We start from the raw sequence: 20,491 nt of genomic DNA on the forward strand, positions 1-20,491 counted from the left end.
ACTGCGTAATGACTCATCACGGGAGATCCGTAGCATTATCAAGGTCGGCCATACGTTATCCTTCGCATTGTCAATTTTTTTTCAGTGCCGCATCGTATTGTAAAACGTTCGCGAGCCGGTCTTTTTGTGGGTTTCTACGTTCGAAAATAATATATCGGCCAGGAAGATAGATCGCGGATGTTATACCTGAAAAGAATAGGTGACCCTGGCGGGGTATCGTGTGTCAAAATGAATTATCCCGTCACACGATGACGATATCATCACGATGTTCTCGGCATTGGAAACATTTTCATTAATATTTTACATTTACTTGAAATAATAATAAGATACTGATCCTATTTTCAGTTGTTTACTCGGTTTGCACTAATATTTTAGTCATTTACTTTTAACTTCACGTATATGTAAAACTGTGCTTGTAATAATAGATAAACCGACATTTTCTTTCGTTAAATCTTATTTTTGCTGATAAACTAAAAAAAAAACTTTTTATTATTATTATTTTATGGTAAATTTTTCTCAAAATAAAGTCTAAACGGGGATATTCAAATTAGAGCATCGAGTAAAGTCTTACATGTCAATTATGACCCGTCAAAGATGTTATCTTCGTTATTTGGTTCAGTACAGTTTGCTAAGTAAAATCGATCGTGGCTCGTAACATTTCGCGGTTGCATATTAAAACTCTGCGCATATCAATAAAGTGAGTAACTTTATCATTAAGGATGTTATTAGCCTTTATCAAAAACGTGCGAGAGACACGTGTACAAGCTTTGGAGGAGTACAGATATAATCTTCCCATTGTTCAGTCAACCTTCGTTCGTGCTTATTAGCACACGAGATTGACGGGAACAGTTTCGCTCGATGCACAATCTCGTTGAATTAACCTCGCCTTCTCTAACGCACCATTGTATTTATTATGTTTTATATCGTCCTTTCCATCACGAATATTAGACCAGAAGCGTGAATGAGTTGGAAAGTTGCGAGTGGAAATCGCGAGACAAGATCACTTGAAAGATTTTCCTCCGAGGTACTTCCCGAGGATCGTACCGGCGTATGACACTTTAAGATCACAGTGAAATCGTAGCTTTCGATGCCTTCGTTTCTTACATCGTCGTACTTACACCACTACCAGTCATAAGTGAATAATAAGCTGGTAAAAAAATTTGTGCTGTTCGAAGAGTCACTCTCGAAAATTTTCCAAGCTCATACGGGTAAAAATTTTTCTTAAAATTTCGATAGCCCTCTCGACGAGTTTTTTCGATATGTCTTATGACGTCTAAAGTCAAAACCGTAATGTTAAATGAAATAGGTGCATGCTGTAAATTTCTACAAATTAATGGCAAAGTCTTGATACGTGGTGGAAACTTTCCATTTCATATTCAGAGAAAGATGTTTATCATTTATTATTCTTCTCTTTCGGGGAAAGGGGGCATGTTCGTTGTACGCCGCACGAGCTCGAACAGAAACCCGCGTTTCTCGCCCGAGGTGTATGATCCATTGTTCGTCACCGTGCGCCTCCATTTTCCCGCGATTTTACAGGAAAGTGAGAAGACAATTTCTAGCGCATCTTAACGAGCGCGGTTGAGAAGTGGGCTGAATTGGTTAATTTCAAGATCACGGCGAAAAGGTTGCTCCCTGTGACCGTGCGACGCGTTACAGTCTTTAACCGAGGCTTTATGTTGCTTTGTTATACACTTACCTGGGATGTAGAAACTGTGAAACGAACACGCGCTTCTCATTCGCTTTTATCCACAAAGATTTCACGCAATAAGTGATCGTCATGTTTTCATTTTTATCTAGAATTATTTAAATAATTTAAAATTAAAATTTAATATTATTTACTCTTTATAGAACTAAATTGCCCAAGTATTTTCTAATTTTTACCAACTGTTCACGAATTTATCTAAATTCTATTTTGATTAAATTATTTTAATCGATTAGGTTGGGTTTTTTTTTTTAATATTAACTAGTTAAGAAAATAACGAAGACGACTGACGGTATGTCAAAGTATTTATTTTTCCATGAGTGACTGAATATTAACACTTTTCGATTTATTACGATAACGATGAGCAATTAAATCATCATGATTTATTTCTATAATTAATTTACAGTTAGCTAGCAGTTGAAACTGATTTATTGGCTTCGCAAGTGATCGATTGTCGTTTAATCGTTGTTATAATCAAAGCGTGGCAGTTGTCGGTTACGGTCGTAAAAATATAATATTCTGTGCGTTATATTTGCGATGAGGTTGCACATGTGTCGCTCATGGCTTCTTTTAGACGATCGGTGGTGCTTAAAGAAATTCAGACTTCCTGATACCCGTTAGTAGAAACCGAAGAATGACACAACGACAGTTAATTCACCGTTGGCACAACTTACCATGACGCGTCACTATATTCGCCAACTATGCTGACACACGTCTACTTCGCGTATTACACGTAAACTGTAATCGCTAGCGAAACGTTGCACATGCCGCGACACGTGCATCCGTCTGCGGCTGCGATTGATAGCGCAAAGTCGGCAGATTATTACAGGATGTCGCATTTCCGAGCGGAAATAGAAACGCCCCGATTATCAGGCACTTCTCAAAATTTGCAAGTTGTGCTATTTCTTATCGCGAAAATAGCTACGCGACGTCATCAATACACCTACATGTAGGCCAATCCTTTATTCCGTATCTTTTTACGAGTCCAATTAATTCTATATATATCCGCGGCAATTGTCGCTCCGAGAATAAATTATAGAATGCAAAATTATATTAAAAAAAAAAAAAGTGGATTTTAAGAAAATAGATTCTCTTAAAACAGAAATATTTATTTTTAATATTTAAAGTTACTTTTTCTGGGATGGATCAATGTAAATTATTGGTCATATGTATTTTCGCGTTATTAAAAAGGTTATTACAATGCGGAGGCCGAGTTTTGTTATTTTCCTTACGAAGAATTGGAGTTTCATAGAGAAATTTCGCAATGGCGAATCTCGCACAGAAATTCTGAAGCCGCACGCACCGATCGCCGTTAGCATCGTAAATCCCCTACAGTCGATTTTTCCTTTCGCTCATGGAATTAGAAATTCGAATTAAAACTGACCCCGTTCCACTATTCGTTATAAATGCCAGCGGCGCGTTGCCAGTATTTTTACACGTGCAATGACCTTTAGGGGGAAGAGCATTCAGCGAAAGTGTCATTGCCGTCGACACGCTACACGTCGTCGTCACGTCCGCCCGCTTTCCCCGTGATTTCCTGCGAAATCGGTCCTACTTCAACTCTCATATTTTTCTCATAAAGTCGCGGATTTACCTATTGATGTATGCGCAGGAAGAATTATCTCGCGACTTGACGCGCGATTCCGGAGAAATTGCGATTCTTTGTAGTATTCTTTACCTTGCTACATAAAGTATCGACGGATAACAAATTATTATAGAACCAGTTGGTTTTAGAAATCAATGGTATATATATTGATAAATTATAATCTAATAATTTAAACAGTTTCTACTAAGCAATTTATTAGGAATATATATGTATATATAATTTTTTTTTTTTTACCAATTGCTAATATATTAAGGCATTTATGACGGCTTATGAGGTACGAAAAAATGTATAAATGTATTACGTAGCGTCGTAAAAATCTGGAATGCAGAAAAAAAGCTATAAAAGACCCAGGGAAAATTGATTTATTATCGACATTAGTGTATTTCGGAGTAACATAGAACGAAATAAACGAGTTATTGTTGTCTACGGAGGCGCTAAATATTCCGCTTATATTATAAGAAGCGCCATTATATGCGGAAATTCATGGGTTGATGCATCGCAGCCAGGGTGTCTCATAAATTTTCATTAAATCACCTTGTTTTCGGGTGAATATAATTTTTAACTTTATTTCGATGCGCTAATCATTATAATGATGTAATATAACACGCTAAAAACTGTCTTCGTAAAGTAATAAGATAAAAAAATGCACGTATTCTGATTCTTTTAAAATGCTTCCTTGAAACAATTACAATTCGAGCCTTGCTAACTCGAATGCCAAGAAAACGGGTAATAATTCGCGGTATAAAATAAATTTTACGGGTGCTTATTAATTTTTATTAACGTTTTGTCTTCCATATTAAATAAATCCGTAATTCCCGTGATTAATTTGATAATTACTGAATTAAGAAGTACTGTTTGAAAATTATTGTATTTTTCATTTCTAATGTAACAGCTAGCTATTTCTAAATTACCCTGGAATTTCCCGAGCGAAATTGTGAATCTCTTTTTCTCTGTATCATCAAAAGGATGATTCGTCGTCGGTGGCTGGCCGTTTCGTAATACGGTCGGCGTTTTTGTTGCTGACAAACAGGAAACAGCGCGCGTGCAATGCCGAAGTACTTAAAGAGCATCGGGCTTGTATTTAAAACTTAACATTTATATCGCGTATCCGGGATAAAAATTGATATTCAAACTTTGCTCGTCGTTTTATTTTATTTTATTTTTTAATTAATTTATTTTTTTACGCGATCTCCGTGTAATGGAATATAAGTATTTATAGGACGTTCATTGAAGCAAAATATAGATTAAACTCAAAACGTTACAATAATCTGGTTTAATCCTCCGAGCACCGTAAAACGTCTTAAATCATAATTTTCTCGTGTTAACCCGCCGCGACATTTTTGCGCGAAATAAAGATTCCAGACACGTACTCCGGGACGCCGACTATTCTATGACGATCTACGAAGACGGAAGACACAATCCCGAGATAGCGTAACGTGGGATGAATACGCGGTATCTCTCTAAACAACTACAATTCAATTCAACCGCGACTGAATTTTAAAGAAGCGACCATCGGCTACTTTGCGAGAGTCCGGTTTTGCGGCGTCTTTGATGGTGCAATTGGCGAGCCGAATAAAATAAAATAAAACGAGGAAAAAGGAGAAAGAAAAGGGAAAAAAAAAACGAACACGAATGCCTCGCGTTTGGCTCGGCTCGCGAACTCCTCATGGGAAGTCAGCATTCCGGTGCCCGCGAGTTCTGGGCTTACCCGTCGCCGTTCGTGTGTAAGTGGCCTTTCCATGCAGGGCACAGATAAGCACACAGACGAGTGTGTAACGAGTACACACCGGCAAAGTGTTACGGGCACACCGCCGGTCCCTTTCTTATTTCTCCCGCGAGCCACGCCTAGCCCACTTGCCCCGTGGAACATTCGCGTGCACCCTTCACCGCACGCTACGAGATCGCTGGTGCAACAGCCACACACGGCTCCGACAGGAAACGTGGGCGAGAGACTTCGGTCGTCGATATGCCGCGGCCCGATGGTATCGGCCCGAATCGGGCGCAAAATGAGCGATTTGAATTGCTCTCGTTTCGCTAGCTCTCCCCGGACGTATCGGCGCGAAAGGAACAATTTTTTACCTCCGCGAAATATATGGACGCGCAGAAATGCGCCACGGGGGCTATCTCACTTAACGGGACGTAGTCGTTAATATCGCCGTTCGACGGAGGTTACGAATTATAAATGGGAGTTGAGCAATCTCGCGGATTAGCGCAATGTGCGATAATGCGTTTAATGATGTTCCGACGTTCGCCAGGAATTAAGCATTCCCCGCGCAACGGGATGGGCGCGCGAGGCAAAACGCACGCGATTCCTACCCGCTAGGAAATGTTGCACCAGTTTTCCAGATGAATAAATAACACGGTTTTCCAAGTTCTTTCTTGCCTCGGCTATTGATTTTTCCCTCGACATCCATTTTGGCGCATGGTTCGTTAAAATAGTCGGGCACCTTTTTCTGCCGCGTGTTCCGACACCGATTGGCGCTCCAAAAAAATATTCTGATTAATAGAACGCCTTTCTTAATCCTGTTAAAATCGCTCCTAATTATACATTATCAAGCTACGTTATTAAGCGTCTCGACTTTGTCTTGAAAGTGCATTTAAATATGAATGTTGATGCAAGCGTAAAATGCGACAGTCGTCCGGAATTTTATCTGTTTTACGTTTCTCTCTTATTTATGTTATTAATATATATGTATTCCTCCTGATTAAATTTATATTTTGTATATTAACGGCCCACGCGTTCCTTTAATATTTTTAGCCAAACACCTTAAATAAACTGAAAATATTTCAGTGATGGAAGTTATGTGTTCGTTGGGAATTTGCATATACGAATTAAGAGCGTCTAGAAAGAAAACGCAGCCATGAATGAGTCACAAACGCTTATTTAAACAGAGCTCCTTCGTGGAAGCAAACTTGCGACAGTGTTATAAATAAATTTGCATACTTCATAAGTCGTCGATACTCGCGTTTTATCGCAAAGCTTATTTTTCGACGTGCCATTTTTAAATTGGCAAGGAAACGCTCTGAATAACGAAAGGTTTTTCTTTCACGTATTCACGTTTCAAAGCCGAGATGTTGTCGATCGATCAGCTCCTTTTTAAACGCACGACAGTAACCTGCCGTACCTCAGATCTGTTCCACGAATCACTGATCTCAGCGCGGGATATTGCGACAATGATCACCGTCTATTACGCGCAGGAAATATATGACGTGTCTATATTCATATAGTATATGTATACATATATAAACACCATATATCACTCGCCCGATTTTCGAAAGAGTTAATCACTTCTTCCGAAATCTATTTTCGATCGCTTGCGAAACGGGTGTTTAAGGTAACGCGCGGAAATAGAGCGAAACTTAAAAGCAATCGTCGCACCAGTGAATCACGTTTTCGACCTGAAAATAATCGAACGCAACGGCGGACGAACAATCTACGTAAACCGTAGGTGCATTTAGATGCTTCCTGTACGGTGTGTAGGCGCCAGCAAAGAAACTGTTCCCAGCACCGCGCCTTTGTCAATTAACGCTACATCCGTCTTGAGAATAATTTAATTGCAGCACCCTTGAATATAGCGGATCTGACGTCGCGCTACGCGGCTTTAGAATTTATGGTGCAATTTCTCCCGCGCGCGAGTTTCTTTTATTACAAATCAGAGAGATATCGCTATTACTTTCCACTTCGTTCCCGCGAGGATCGTTAGTGCAAATGTGTGTTTCGCAAAGAATCTTTGAGCATGCCGGAACGATTAGATCGAGATATCCCAACTATCTGAAACTGTTGCTTTTTTTTATATAGAATTATATGTATAGAATTTGTGCAGAAACACAGCTAGGAAAATCGTAAAAAAATAACTCTTGATGTCTGTGTTACGAAGAAACTTCACATTACACATTTTTTAATAAGTTTCTTTTGAGAATTTATTAAAGACGAGAGAACGTGTAACAACTAAAAAAAAAAATATTTTTTATATATATCCAAAAATTAATTAATTACTGTCACTGCTTTTTTGTGACTGTGTTTAGCGAAATTTAGCAATGCTCAGCACAAGAATAAGTGAATTCGTAAGAGCTAAAAAGACTTAAAAATAAAGCTGCGTAACAGGTATAATCAGCGCAATTAATTGGCCGTTGATTGTTCTCCCCATTAACGCACGTTCGTTATATCGATATCGGAAGAATGTAATCTGTCCGCGATTAAAAAAATGGCATTCTCACGAGCGATTTATACACACACCGTGCAGGAGCTATATACACGTGGAACTGAATTCCATATTGCAGCGATAAATAGACGCGACTCGTGTCATATCGGGTTTTTGGATGCATTTGAATTTCCGATCGCGATAGCATGTTCTTGAATTTCTTATTACGATCATAAATGAATTGGCAATCAATAGAAAACTCCGATGGAAGTTGATTTATATTATTTCTATCTAGTATTTTGTATTCCTACATCGTCCATCAACATTATATAACCCGCATCTATTAGTTTTTTAACGGGATAGAGAACAAGGTGGAATTAACTAGACTAGCAATTACGTCGGTACAATTTCTTCGTTGAGCTTCTTCTCTCATTGCTGCGTTAGTCGCAGAATAATCGTCGCATCCTAAGTGAATCATTCAGTTACGTTTGAAAACAACGTAGCGAAAGAAAGGCCTTCGGTGGAAGAAAAACTGGCGCGGGGGAGGAGAAGGAGGACTTACTTTATGAAATTGTGAAAATTAAAATCGAAATTAAAGCCCTCTACGTACACAATTAAAAGACAGCGGCGGTAAATGACAAGTAAAGGATATCATTCGCGAGTCTCCTCATTGTCTTTGTACATTTTCTAATTACAGAGTCCTTTTTTCCGTCCCCCTTAATTTCTGCAACCCTTGCGTAATCGCGACTATTTTACGCGACGTAGATCCGAGCGAATTCGTTACACGCGGCGTCGGGTGCATCTCTCGTGTCGAACGCGGCCTCGGCTCGGAAATCGTGCTTCTGTTAAAACACGCCAACGACTCATCTCGCCTACACGCGAGATGATAATAACTGCGTGGATCGTGCGAATCGCCGCAATTGAAAGAAAGAGAAGAAACGGGCGCGATATCTTCGTATGCAGCCTCCGCGGATCGGCAACTCTATGCGCGTGCAGCACCGGTGAAAAATATGTAATTCGCACGGCGCGCGGATATCTCGAATAGAGATGAATTTAGCGCGCGATCCATTCGTCATGGCGCGACAGGATATGGGCTAAGTTGCAACGCATTGGGAAGGCTGCACCGTATTACATAAATCACCCTGTGGGTGTCATAAGGAAACCCGTTGGCGCTCGCAACGCGTTATTACATATAAATGAGCTAAACGCCTCGCGAGTTCGAACCGAGGCCTTGCCACGATTAATTTCTATTTAGTTAAAGAAAAGAACCAGGTCTCCGTCCCGTTATTTTTGAGGGCCGTTACTTCGGGGTTTATTTAATTCGGGGCGACACGGCTGGTGAGCTCGCAGAGTATCACCAGAATGCTAATTAAAGAAGAAGTACGCGGTAAATTTCGCGAAGGAGCAGCAAGAGGCTAAAACCACGATTTCGATCATTAATCTTGTTTACGAGCCCGGTCAGCAATTATTGGCAGCTCGATGCGAATATATTGTTCGCGCGAATTGTCCCAATGATTGCGTGAGAACACAAATCATTTGCGGGGCGCAGCGTGCGCGTTAAAGGCGCGGTCGCGCCTTGTTCTCTGGCGACCAAGGAAACGATTTAATTTTGCGGAACGCCGCCCGCACGAAAGCGCGTTATGTCGCGTATAAATCAGAGGTAGTTCGGCTGATTTCGAGGCGCATTGTCCTGCACCGCGCTTTCTAACGCGACTTGGAAATCCTGCGAAATTCGCCGCGCGCGAGTTATTGAATGAGCAGCTCACATCGCGGAGAAACTGGCCGAGCGATTTGCATAAGAATGCAGTGATCCTCCCGCGAGATCGGCGATGCTTGCGAAAGAGAATTGCGGCGTTTCGCGAAATCCCAATTGGCGCCGGATTCGATTTTCGCGACGGTCAATTCTGAATTCGCGTTGTTGCAAAATTCGACACGGACCAACGCGCGTAATTGCACGCACGTGCGTAAAGAGATGGCGATTTACATAGAAGGCTTGCACATCGGTGCCGCCTGTTGCTCCACATTCCTGAGCGCGCTCAAGGTCCGCCTTTACTTTATCAAGGATGAAAAATCCCGCTAATCCTTGCATACCGACGCCCAATTAATAGTGAAAGTTCTCGCGGACGCTCAGCATTAACCAGAAACCTTTTCCGAGCGTTAGTCATAATGAATCACGTACTTGGACATATTGCACTTCGATAAGTTAAACAATTTGTCAGAAACTTTAGTTACAATTCAATAATTTTTATGTAAGAAACCGGCCGTCGAAGAATCGAATGGATCTTCTCTGAGGTAACGCCTACACTCGAATTTACGGAGCATAGCAGCGGGTCTCTCTACCGCGTTCTAATAACGCATCGACTGGCCCTTACATAATTCGAAAGCGCTCGTGATTTTCGCGGCATAATGCCGAATTAATACAGCGGTAATTAAAGCGTTGATGCCCGCTGAGCAGGCTAAACGCCCGAGGATTAGCGCAACAATCGGAACTTTATTACACCCTGCTCTTTCGTAGTGATCATAAATCAACTGATCTCTCGAGGCACTTGATCGATAAAAAAAAAAAAAAGAGTTTCGAGCGAAATAAAAACCTATTGTATCAATAAGAAATCAGAGTAAATGCTGCGCTGTATATCCGGGACTACATAACGCGTAGTGCTGTCGTGCTGACGACTACATGTCATCTCGCTGGAGTGAAATGAGAAGCAGAAACAAGCATTTATGATCTCTCGCGGCTGTTTCCCTGATTAATTAACCTTTTTCGCGGATCAGGTAATTTACGTTTTAAATATCGTTATGGTTTTCGGCGAGCAGATCACGCGGCTCGGTGCAAGGGCTCCTTTCTACTTTTGCCACCGTCCCACGGTGTCCACCGGGCGTGCACGTGCCTCGCGTGCTCGTTAGGCACGTGCACGCATGCCAGACCTACTAAACAACTGTCAGTAGGTCTGGCCACGAACGAAGGCGAGGTGAAGTAAAAAGATAAAAAATATATATATCGCGAAACCGGCCGGATCGTGTACTTTATCCGCCGTTGTCGCGGGACAACCTTGGCAAGTACGTCAGCTAGAGCCCCGCCGCGAAAAGATCATGGTGATATTTGTAGAAGCAGCGGCGGAAATTATGTCGAAACTGGTCTCATTCGCTTTAAGAAAACAAGGGGCAGGGAGGAAACTTGCGTAAGAAAAAAAAAGGGAAAAAAAAAACAATTTTAAAGGCTACAGCTCCCCGCATTCATGCACGGAAACCAATATTGAGTAACCTCATGTTGAATCACGAAAAGGAAGTCACTGGTTATATCCGTAAACCATTTTTATTCAAGTTGTAAATTGCAACATTAAAAAGCGCAACTGCAAATATTAACTTAATTTACTGAACGAATAAACGTCTTTTCGCTTGCTTTTTTTTCGCGAGGATTGCTTTATGCGTAGATCAAGTAATTTTTAACGTACGTTAGAGATGACGTTTTTCTTTTTGCTGTATTACAGAAAATTTGGCGCCGTCTGAATTAAAGAAATTGAGAAACAAACAGAGGAAACAGCGCAGAAAGGCCGAACTCGAACGACAGCAGGCCGCTCAGGCTCAGGAGAAAAGAGAGCAGCATAATAAATCTCGACAGCAAAACGACCCTGATCTCGAGCAGCCTACATTAGACGAATTAATTCCGGAAAAGCTGGAAAGGGTTAGTATTAATTGTAAAACGATTAAAAAAAAAGACAAATAAAATATCCTTTGTATAAAATACGTTCAAGAGATCAGCGTAAGCTGCAAATTGATTTTTCTTTATGGCTAAAAATACTCTTTCAGGTCGAAGATCCACTGGAGCAAGCGATAAAGTTTTTACAGCCCTTACAGGAATTGGCGTCGAATCGGATAGAGACGCATCTCATGGCTTTCGAGATCTATATTCGAAAAGGTATTTTAGAAAAACATGACGGTGTAAATCAAACTAATGTAACAATCAATTGGCGCAAAATGGTAAATGTCTGTTTCTCTTACAGGTCGCATTCTTCTCATGCTACGCTCGATAAAACGCGCTCATATGTTGGACATAAATAATCCAGACCTGCATACGTGTTTGGTGCGTTTTCTGTTGCACATTAGTAAATCGCCGCTGAAAGGTGCGGTGGGCGAGGTAGTACAGCGTCAAACTGCCGATATCTTCTCCAGTACGGATGCGTCCCAACTGAACACCGAGTACTTGAAGAAAAATAGAAATTCGCTTCCGCATTTGCTACAAGGCGCGAGGATGATATACGTTTTGGATCCGTCTTCGCAGACGAAGGCGTTATCTCTCGTGACGAACATCGAGGAGCTCGAAGGTGTGACGTTGCAGAACTGCACGAAGGTGCTCGACGCATTACGCAACGGCGACTTTGGACACTGCGACGACACGATAGCCGAATACATGACCAAGTGTCACGTACGGTTTCCATTTGCTACCGCGTTTCGGCCGCCCGAGCCTAAAGCCAACAATCATCAAGAAAAAGAGAATTCGATCAAAAACTGATCCAGGCACGCGCTATTGCAGCGTCACTGAATCACTATCGTAATTAGAGAAGTCAATAAAGAGCCGAGGTACGGAAGAAACGTTCTTCAAATCTGTGCTAGAGGACGTTAAAAATCGTTTTAGGTGCCGTGGTAAAGATATGAAATTGGCGAAATAACTAATTGAGTAAAGCATGTGTGTTATACAAGAAACTTTTCTTCGAGAATATTTCATGTAGTGCGAACAGTGTTGGGATAGTGTTGAATAAACAATCCTAATTAATTATAATACGAAGGCGCGCGGTACGCCTACAACTTCTGGAATGCGATCCGGAATTTTACAGAATGGGAAATAATAAGCAAAACGAAAGAGGACGACTTAGCTAAATATTAGTTAAAACAATCGAGATCGATTAATTTGACACGTTCTGCTTGTCGCGGGCGGCGATGCTAAACGCGAGAGGTGGGATGGGGGATCAGGGTGCGAGGAGGAATAATCGACGAAAGTGCGGACTGTTTTGGTGTACAGGACGTGCAGTGTGTAAAATGACACGTGCGAGAACTAACACATTGGTACAAAAAGACAAGACTTGTATACAAACGTACGCGCGCTTTAATGCGAATATTTCTACTCGACTTAAGGTGTACAATTTCCAGCGATGCCTACATAACTCTACTATGTAGAGGCCGCAAAACGCTAGACGATCATCGAAGTACCGAATACTGTACCGTACATGTCCGTCGTCGCATTTGGATGGACTCCGTTCCCACATCGTGTACTAACTTCTGGTTCGCCTCACCCGTGAACTATTGATTTCAATGAACAAAATCTAACGCTTTTTCTCCTAGACACACATTTTATTCCTGCGTTTTTTTCCCTCAGGGTAATGATCTACGTTTGGATTGGAGCCCTGATATTCCATCGAGAAGTCAATAAGGAAGTAGTGACCGTTTGCGAAAGTCTCTGTGAAAGTTACTATAGGAACGATAAACTGCGTTTTGTATACGCAAACTACCAAAGTATATCATAAATCGAAAAGCCGTTAGTATGTTAATAGCGAATATCATCGTACATGTGTACATCGACGGATTGCGGAAATTTTAATAAATACAATTTGTGGAGCCTATCGGTACAAGCCGCAGAATGTTATGATTACCTCGTTTGATTTCCGAAAATAACGCTACACATTTATAGGTTCACAATTTTCCCGTAAAAACACTTTCGATACGAGATGACATAGATACTACCGAGCTATTAAAATAACGTTTGTACATACTTCAGATATTATATCAATAAGTGTATAATGTCTTACGACTTTCTTTCGAATAAGCGACAAATGAGTTTGCCGCCGATCCAATATTATCTGAATGTCACCTACTCAAACACGTCATAACAATAATCATAACCATGTAGTAGATATCTCTACGTTTGATTGCATTAATTATAATATATATTTACCTTCTTAATCAAACCGTAAAGTATCATACCGGCTATTATCATAAAATAAAAGAGTGGTGAATCGATGGAATATAACAAAATAAGATCGGTCGTTCTCTAAAATTTTTTTTTTTAATATTATTTCTTTTGTGAATGCATGGAAGTGCATTGTATGGAAATTATAGAAGTATAAAGTTAAGAACAATTTAGTGTATTATTTTTCTTGATTACGGTACAATTACTCCAGAAACCGATACGGAAGAAAATTAATGAATATTTAGGTTGATTTTTAAAGCATAATATAAATTGCTACAAGTGTGTATATTTCTATTAATTTATTAAATGTGATTGGACATTGTGACCAAGCATCTACTGAAGATTTAAATCTTTTCGAGTTTGTTACTTTTCACTTCAATATCTTTTCTGCAAAAGTACGAATACAATTCTGTAAATACTTTTCATGTGTTTATAAGAAAGTTCACGTTAATCGCTCCAATCTTTACCGCAGGTTATTACCTCGACATAAGAATTTTTATCATACGCATTTAGCCAGACATCAAAAGAATAGAGAATAAATAATGCTAATTGCAAATTGCATTGAAATTTATCGAAAGCTAGATTCGTCTTTCAATTTCCAACATAATATTGCACGATAAGCTAGCTTGAGTTACTCTCTAAATCGTATCTTCTTCCATTTCCGATTATAATTGGAATTCATCACACAGAATTAGAATAATTATACATGAGTAGTGTTTTTATTTCTTTCTTTTGTTTTTTTGAAATCAAATAAGATTCTTCAAATGGATGGTTTGGAGTACATGTGGGTATTTGAACATTGAGACATGCATTGGAGTCTTCGACATTTTATATTCCGCAAAATAATCCTAAAATAACGATATCTACGTATTGTCAGAATTTATCATTTTATTATGTAAAACTAATTGTATTATAACAGCATATTTATTTGCTCACTCTGACGTATATCAAATAAGTAACAAAGGCGAAAAAGTGTTGGCATGAATTATGATGCCCAGCATTTCGTTTCGATAAGCGATATTCTAAATGTTACTAATTTGACTATATTGATACACGATGCATAGTGTTCTATGCTGTATTCTCAATTTTCTACAATGCGAAAGACTTCTATGTGATGAATTCGGATTCCGCAATGTAATCACGCTCATTTTCTCTGACTTTCCTCGCATTATACTCACGACTGAGGAAATAAGTGAAATAGCATTTTAATTGAACGAATTCGAATATGTATAGTATGTACATAAAACGTATTATAAACACGCGCATATACATATATATATATATATATATATATATATATATATACATACATACATATTGTTTATGTGTATATATATTTATATATATATATATATTATCAAACGTTTTTACGTTTAATCATTTCCTTTTATTGTATTATGTCACCATTGAAACATTATATCATGTAAAACTGGTCTACCTTTGCTCCGCTTAATTCGAAGAGGAAATAAACGTTGTTACATATTTCTATTATGCCATAAGACTATTGTGTCACTGTTCACATTTGTACAGCTGGTAAAACGCATAAACGGAGAGTTGTGTCATATACTTAAATCTATCTTAGCCTTGTTTTTCCTTCTGTACATTGTTTTATTTATTTGTTTATTTTTTTCCACGTCATCTGGTTGATTAATATTAGAGAAATTATCAGTTATATGTAGATTGACGAAAGAGGCAAGTTTAAACTTTGCCCGCATTTGTACCTACTCGTAATTAATACTTTTATATGTAAATATTAATGTTCTCTAAACCTCTAAAAAAGGAAAAACGTAAAAGAGCAAAATCAATATCCAGCAATACAACCGTAAATTGTATTTTTACGCGTTATCTGGTGATAAACGTTACACGAGAAAGATTCGTTCTATAAAGTGTCAAGAAAAATAAATAAATGAATAGAAACATGAAAAGAAATAACACTTCTTATTGTACATACTACCATGACAATAGTAAAAAAAAAAAAAAAAAAGAGTACCTCTTCTAATTTTTATTAATTTTATTCAATCTAGTATCTGTAATAGTATTAGCACTTTTATATTCAGCAGCTTTATTCAACCGAAATAATGTTTAATCTCATCACCTTAATTATCCTGTTTCGTTGGAGTTTGCGGTAATTGATTCATTTCAATAACGTCAACGTCGCTGAAATCAATTTCTATCTTTTGATTCTTTGGAATATACTGCCTAAAATAGAAAAGTAAAGTACAGGACTTGTTACGAGAAAGTCTGCGATTGCAGAAATAAATCAATTCTGAAAAAGAAAAACAGAGTACCTATACTTGATGCCCGCGGCGTCGAACATTTTCTTCGAGGCTGTTGTCTCGACTTTATAAGCGTATTTGTCGGACATGTAGACGACGGTTTTTATGCCAGATTGTATTATTACTTTCGCGCACTCATTGCACGGGAATAAAGCGACGTATATTGTGCAGTCCTTAACGTCGCCTGAATTTTTATTCAGGATTGCGTTGACTTCCGCGTGACACACTGTAATTCAGAATTAGAAAAGAAGATTGTATCTCTCTTTGGCTTACACATATTTTCCAAAAAAAAAATATATATATAAGTAATAAAAACAAAAGTAAATTACTGTACCGTAAAGATACTTTGCATCTAAACTAGTGTGAGGACCCTTTTTCCAAGGGAATTCATCGTCGCTGCATCCCGTGGGCATCCCATTATATCCGATACCGACGATTCTCTTATCATTATTGACGATACATGCACCGACCTGGGTATTGGGATCTTTGCTCCGTTTAGCAGAAAGAAATGCGATGGCCATAAAGTACTCCTCCCAATCGATGTACGATGATCTCTTAGAATTCTCTCTGTGTTTACGAAACAGATTCACATTACATGTGCGTCAGTTTTCGCGACAATTATTTATTACAGCTAATAAATGTATTTTTATTGAGATAAAAATATACCCTTTGTCTCACATTTTCGTTGTTGAACTCTCCATTGTTAGTCTTGGACTTTTCACAAGTAATACAGACGTAGGTTTAAATATCTTAATATTTAAACGACGTTACTTGGGCACAACGTACCGTTTGGAATAGAAATCTAACCTACACAGAACGAAGGCATAGAATTACCGCCAAGTGGATTCCTCCTGAGAGCAGAGGGATCTTCGAGTTGGCAAAGCAACTAACTTACTCGTCGAGCATCATATGATTTCCATCCTAGGCGTCGATATTTCTCAATTATTTCATTTTTTTACCGTGAGAGTATGTTGATGACAGGGTTACTTTTGTTATTAAAAAGTATATTGACGAACCAAGTAAGTAAAAAAATAAAAATAGTAAAGATAACAAATCCGTCAATCTTGAGATTTCACGGCGTTAAGTATCTGAAAACACTCGGGAAATATCAAATATATAGGAAGTGTAAGTTGGTGGTATGGTCGGACTTCGTCACTTGACAGTGCCGATGTTTTCGAGGTTCGCCTTGTAGTGGATTTTCTCAGGACTAACTGACCGAGTGTCGTTCCCGCCAATTTCGTAGCCTCGATGGTAGAAGGTAGCGGCCATTGCAAAAAAGGCGAGGCCACGGAATTGGCGGGAACGGCGCACACCGTGCCGCCACGTGCGCACGTGCTATCAACTTCCTCTTCCTAATCGTCTGATACTCCTCGAGCGTTTTCGAAGACTCGGTGCCGAGAAACCGCAAGATTGACGGATGTCATCTTGTTTATTTTTAATTTCACATTTATTTTTTGTTTCTCTTTTATTATATTTAATTGTAAAAATTTGATATTTAATTCAACGCGTAATGTTTTAATAAAATAAAACTTTTAAATAATAAATATCGTATTAACTATACATATAAAACTTTTAACATTGTAAAGTAGTTTCTTTAATTTTTTATTTTTTTAATAAAAACGTTGCGCTATATTAAAAATTATTTTAAGAGAACAGCCCTTGCATTATTGCGTCGGTGGATTTAAGTAAACTTATTATTATGATTCACCGCCGATGGAATAATTCGATATTTATGTAAGAGCGTACGAATTAAGCGACCTTTGCGTACGAATTAAAATAATTCAGTTAGTTTATCGAGTTTCTGGCGACAAGATATCAACAATAGGAGCATGGTACAATCGATAAAAGAGGTAATAATCTGTGCATGGCGGAGCTTAGGACCGAGTCTTCAGACACGCCAACCGGCGGTTCCTGGCACCAGCTCATCTTCGCGAAATTTTTCAACTTTCTCTTTTCCTCCGTGAATTTCGGCGCTTCTTGGAAACTAAATGACGACAGTTTAACATACCGACTAAATCAAGTATTCATGAAGCAGTTGCCGAAATACGAGATATATACATATAAAAAATCTCATTGACGCCAATCTGCCGACGCAGTGTGTGCGCGTCGCCGAAATATCCTGCCTACTTTCTGCTCCGTTTACAGTCTGGCATCGGTCAAGTCGCATTTTTATCGCGGTGCACCGAAAGGTATCGGTCGGTTTATTCCTTTTCGTGGGCTGCGCTCCAGTTACACCGTACTTTGATTGTTGCAATAGCCACGACATGGATTTCCGTACGCACGACGCATTTTATCGCACCGCTATTTTGTATCCAAGGTCCGTGCAGTTTCAGGATATACATATGCGTGTTATTATTTCTGATTACAGAGCAAATGTTTCGTTAGCGGAAGGAGGCGCGTCTCGCCGCATAATGCGGTAATTTTGTACCAAGCATATCTCACATTCGCGATAGGTTCTTTTTTTTTTTTAATGCAGCCTGCTCGCACGACTGCATTTTTTATATTTTACTACAAAAAAACCATGCGCGCGTTATTTTTTAAAAGACTCTAATAACAAACTACAAAAAAAAATTCATACGACTTACCAATCTGCATGAGCTTCAGCGGAGTTGTACAATTCTGCCGGTGACTGTAACATAAAATAAAACATATTATTGTAGACATGTTAATATTTAAATTAATGTAAAGGTAAAGCTTTATTTTTATAAAGATTTTTTTTAAAAAATATATATATTTACCTAAAAGTTGCTCCGCCGATGTATGAAGCCCTTCCCGGGCCTGCTCCTCCTCTCAGATGGGACGTGTCGAGTCATCTTTCCGCGCACAAGTCACTCGCGAACACCCCGACCGTGATTTTATAATCGCGAGAATTACTCAATGATCACTTTCGCGCGTTCCCCGTTCGGCACTCGCGTTTAGAAGAAAGTCGTATGTAAAAAAAATTCCGCCGAATACTTTACGGAACTCCCGGAACGACCGACGAACCGGCTGCGGTTCGTATAATTAATAATATCGGCGGTGACGACACTTTCGTTAACAGCAGTAATGCATCTGCATCGATCTGTAACAAAAAAAAATATATATAATTTAATAAACGGCAATAATAAAATTGACTATTAACTTCAGGGATTAAAATCAGGGGTTACATCAATTTTTTACAGATAGAAATTCCATTTCGGTTATCATTGCAAGTGCGTCTTTCTTAGTCCGACGTACATTAAAATACACAGTACGCGCGCATTGTGTATACGCCTATACACATGAAGGCACGTATTCGCGACAACAGGAAAAAAAAGCACGCAGGTATTGCGACTAGCCGATGCACTTCCTGTTTCCGTGACAGCCGCTCGCGAGACAATTGAAAACCTGGATCCTGGTCTCTCGCATTCAAAGAAGAAGATTTCCTAAATAATTATCGCCTCTCTCGAGTGAGCACGGAAGGAAAAAATAACATCGTGTGATCAGCTAGAACCTGATTTAACACCGTACGGATTATTCGACAGATTACGTTCGAAGAAACGTTGAATCCTAGCCGAGCTCTTCGTTTAACCTCTCATCCCGAGGTACGTACTTCTATACATATGTATATTACAGCACCCCATTAGTCGATCGACGATAAATTGTTAAAAATTTCTCTTTCCTAACATATAAAAAATATTTCTATCGTTCTCAATCATTGTTGCAATGCCCTGGAATATTTATCAAGCAATATAGCGCCAGAAATTTATTACTATTGGCAGTTTATACTCGGGACATTTGATATGAGATATCCTTCACTTGCACGAGACATTTCACATGTCTCTGCATTGTGACATAAATGAATACACGTGGGCGCGGCATTGCGAGCACGTTTTACATCCGCGGCTAATATCGGCAGGAAAAGGAGCCAATAAACGGATCGTCAGTAATGGAGCTGGCGTGCAATCAGCGGCCGATGACTATCGATTTTAGATTACGCTCCGATCGATCGTGAGAAAAAGTTTCGCCGTGCGAGCCGTCCTATTTGCGTGCGAAATTCGCGCCAGCATCCAGTCGCCGCCGACTCAAATGCGCCGGCAAGCACAGCTTCCTCTTCCGATAAGAATATGATTTTTATTTTCTCTTTTTTTTTCTTCGAGGAAAAGCTGCGCGACGAATATTACTCTCCGAGCGTGCACGTTCTCGCAATTAGCTAGCATTTCATTCTTATCGTTTCGTTACACGCGAGCCAAGAGGCTTTACACTAATTAACGTTCGACGACGTAACGCGGCCACTCGTGTCGTGCTCCTCTGGGAGTCGATACCGCCGTTGATTCTACTTGACACGTAATCCACCGGCATTTAATCGAGGCCGCCGCCACCCGCTCGGGAAATCGACGCTTTCCGCCGCGAACATTTTTCTTCTGCCCCACGCAAAAAAAAGGGTCCGGATTCGACACGGGGGCGAAATCCCTTGCAGTGATTTCTTTCTAATTGGGAGAAAAGCGGTATTTCTAAATATGAAATGAGATTCAGTGAATTCCTTGAATATTCCGAGACAAATTCCTTTTCTCGTGCCTGGCAGCCTACATTATCCCTTTTCACTCTTGATAATAACAGTAAAGAATTTTTATTAAATTTTTCTAAAACAAATGGAAGGAATGACGCGATTGGCTTCGGCTGCACGATTCCATCGAATCGACCCGTTTAAAAATAAAGCCGTCTCGCGGTTTCTCGGGGTGGCTGTTACATAAAGGACCGCAGCGCCGAGATCATTTATTCGCCTCCTCTCCCGGACGCGGCGCAGACAGTTCGCCCTTCGCAATTCAACGTCACGGCGGCTGG

General features: G+C 39.6%; 2 protein-coding genes across 4 annotated transcripts in view; one reads left to right on the top strand and one right to left on the bottom strand.

Annotated features, from left to right (window-relative positions):
- Naa15-16 (N-alpha-acetyltransferase 15/16) overlaps positions 1–13,074 on the top strand; it is a 31,858-nt gene extending 18,784 nt beyond the window's left edge. Inside the window, exons 9-11 of the mRNA XM_070656032.1 lie at positions 10,939–11,132; positions 11,258–11,366; positions 11,452–13,074. Coding sequence (XP_070512133.1) covers positions 10,939–11,132; positions 11,258–11,366; positions 11,452–11,960 — 812 coding nt within the window. The 3' untranslated portion in view covers positions 11,961–13,074. The remainder of the gene's footprint in view (positions 1–10,938; positions 11,133–11,257; positions 11,367–11,451) is intronic.
- A 1,051-nt stretch (positions 13,075–14,125) lies between these two features.
- Positions 14,126–16,914, bottom strand: LOC139102297 (deoxycytidylate deaminase). 3 transcript variants are annotated; one of them, XM_070656100.1, is made up of 5 exons: positions 16,584–16,914; positions 16,367–16,495; positions 16,023–16,255; positions 15,701–15,914; positions 14,126–15,611 (listed from the first exon to the last, which is right to left on the bottom strand). In XM_070656100.1, exons 2-5 carry the CDS (start codon positions 16,387–16,389, stop codon positions 15,509–15,511), a joined length of 573 nt encoding a protein of 190 aa, XP_070512201.1. In that variant the 5' UTR covers positions 16,390–16,495; positions 16,584–16,914; the 3' UTR covers positions 14,126–15,508. The 3 variants fall into 3 exon arrangements, with proteins under 3 accessions (XP_070512201.1, XP_070512202.1, XP_070512203.1); XM_070656101.1 differs by lacking the exon at positions 16,584–16,914 and having other exon boundaries at positions 16,367–16,575; XM_070656102.1 differs by lacking the exon at positions 16,584–16,914 and having other exon boundaries at positions 16,355–16,573.
- Between the last annotated feature and the right edge of the window lie 3,577 nt (positions 16,915–20,491).

This window comes from Cardiocondyla obscurior, linkage group LG04, assembly GCF_019399895.1.
Source record: "Cardiocondyla obscurior isolate alpha-2009 linkage group LG04, Cobs3.1, whole genome shotgun sequence".
NCBI classification, from domain to species: domain Eukaryota; kingdom Metazoa; phylum Arthropoda; class Insecta; order Hymenoptera; family Formicidae; genus Cardiocondyla; species Cardiocondyla obscurior.

What these genes read in the sequence shown, in the direction of transcription:
- LOC139102297 (XM_070656100.1), bottom strand. Translation starts at nt 16,389, where the DNA reads ATGGAGAGTTCAACAACGAAAAT. An exon ending in GAGAGTTCAACAACGAAAAT is followed by an intron (nt 16,256 to 16,366) that starts GTGAGACAAAGG and finishes TCGTAAACACAG; the next exon opens with AGAGAATTCTAAGAGATCAT. An exon ending in AGATGCAAAGTATCTTTACG is followed by an intron (nt 15,915 to 16,022) that starts GTACAGTAATTT and finishes TCTGAATTACAG; the next exon opens with TGTGTCACGCGGAAGTCAAC.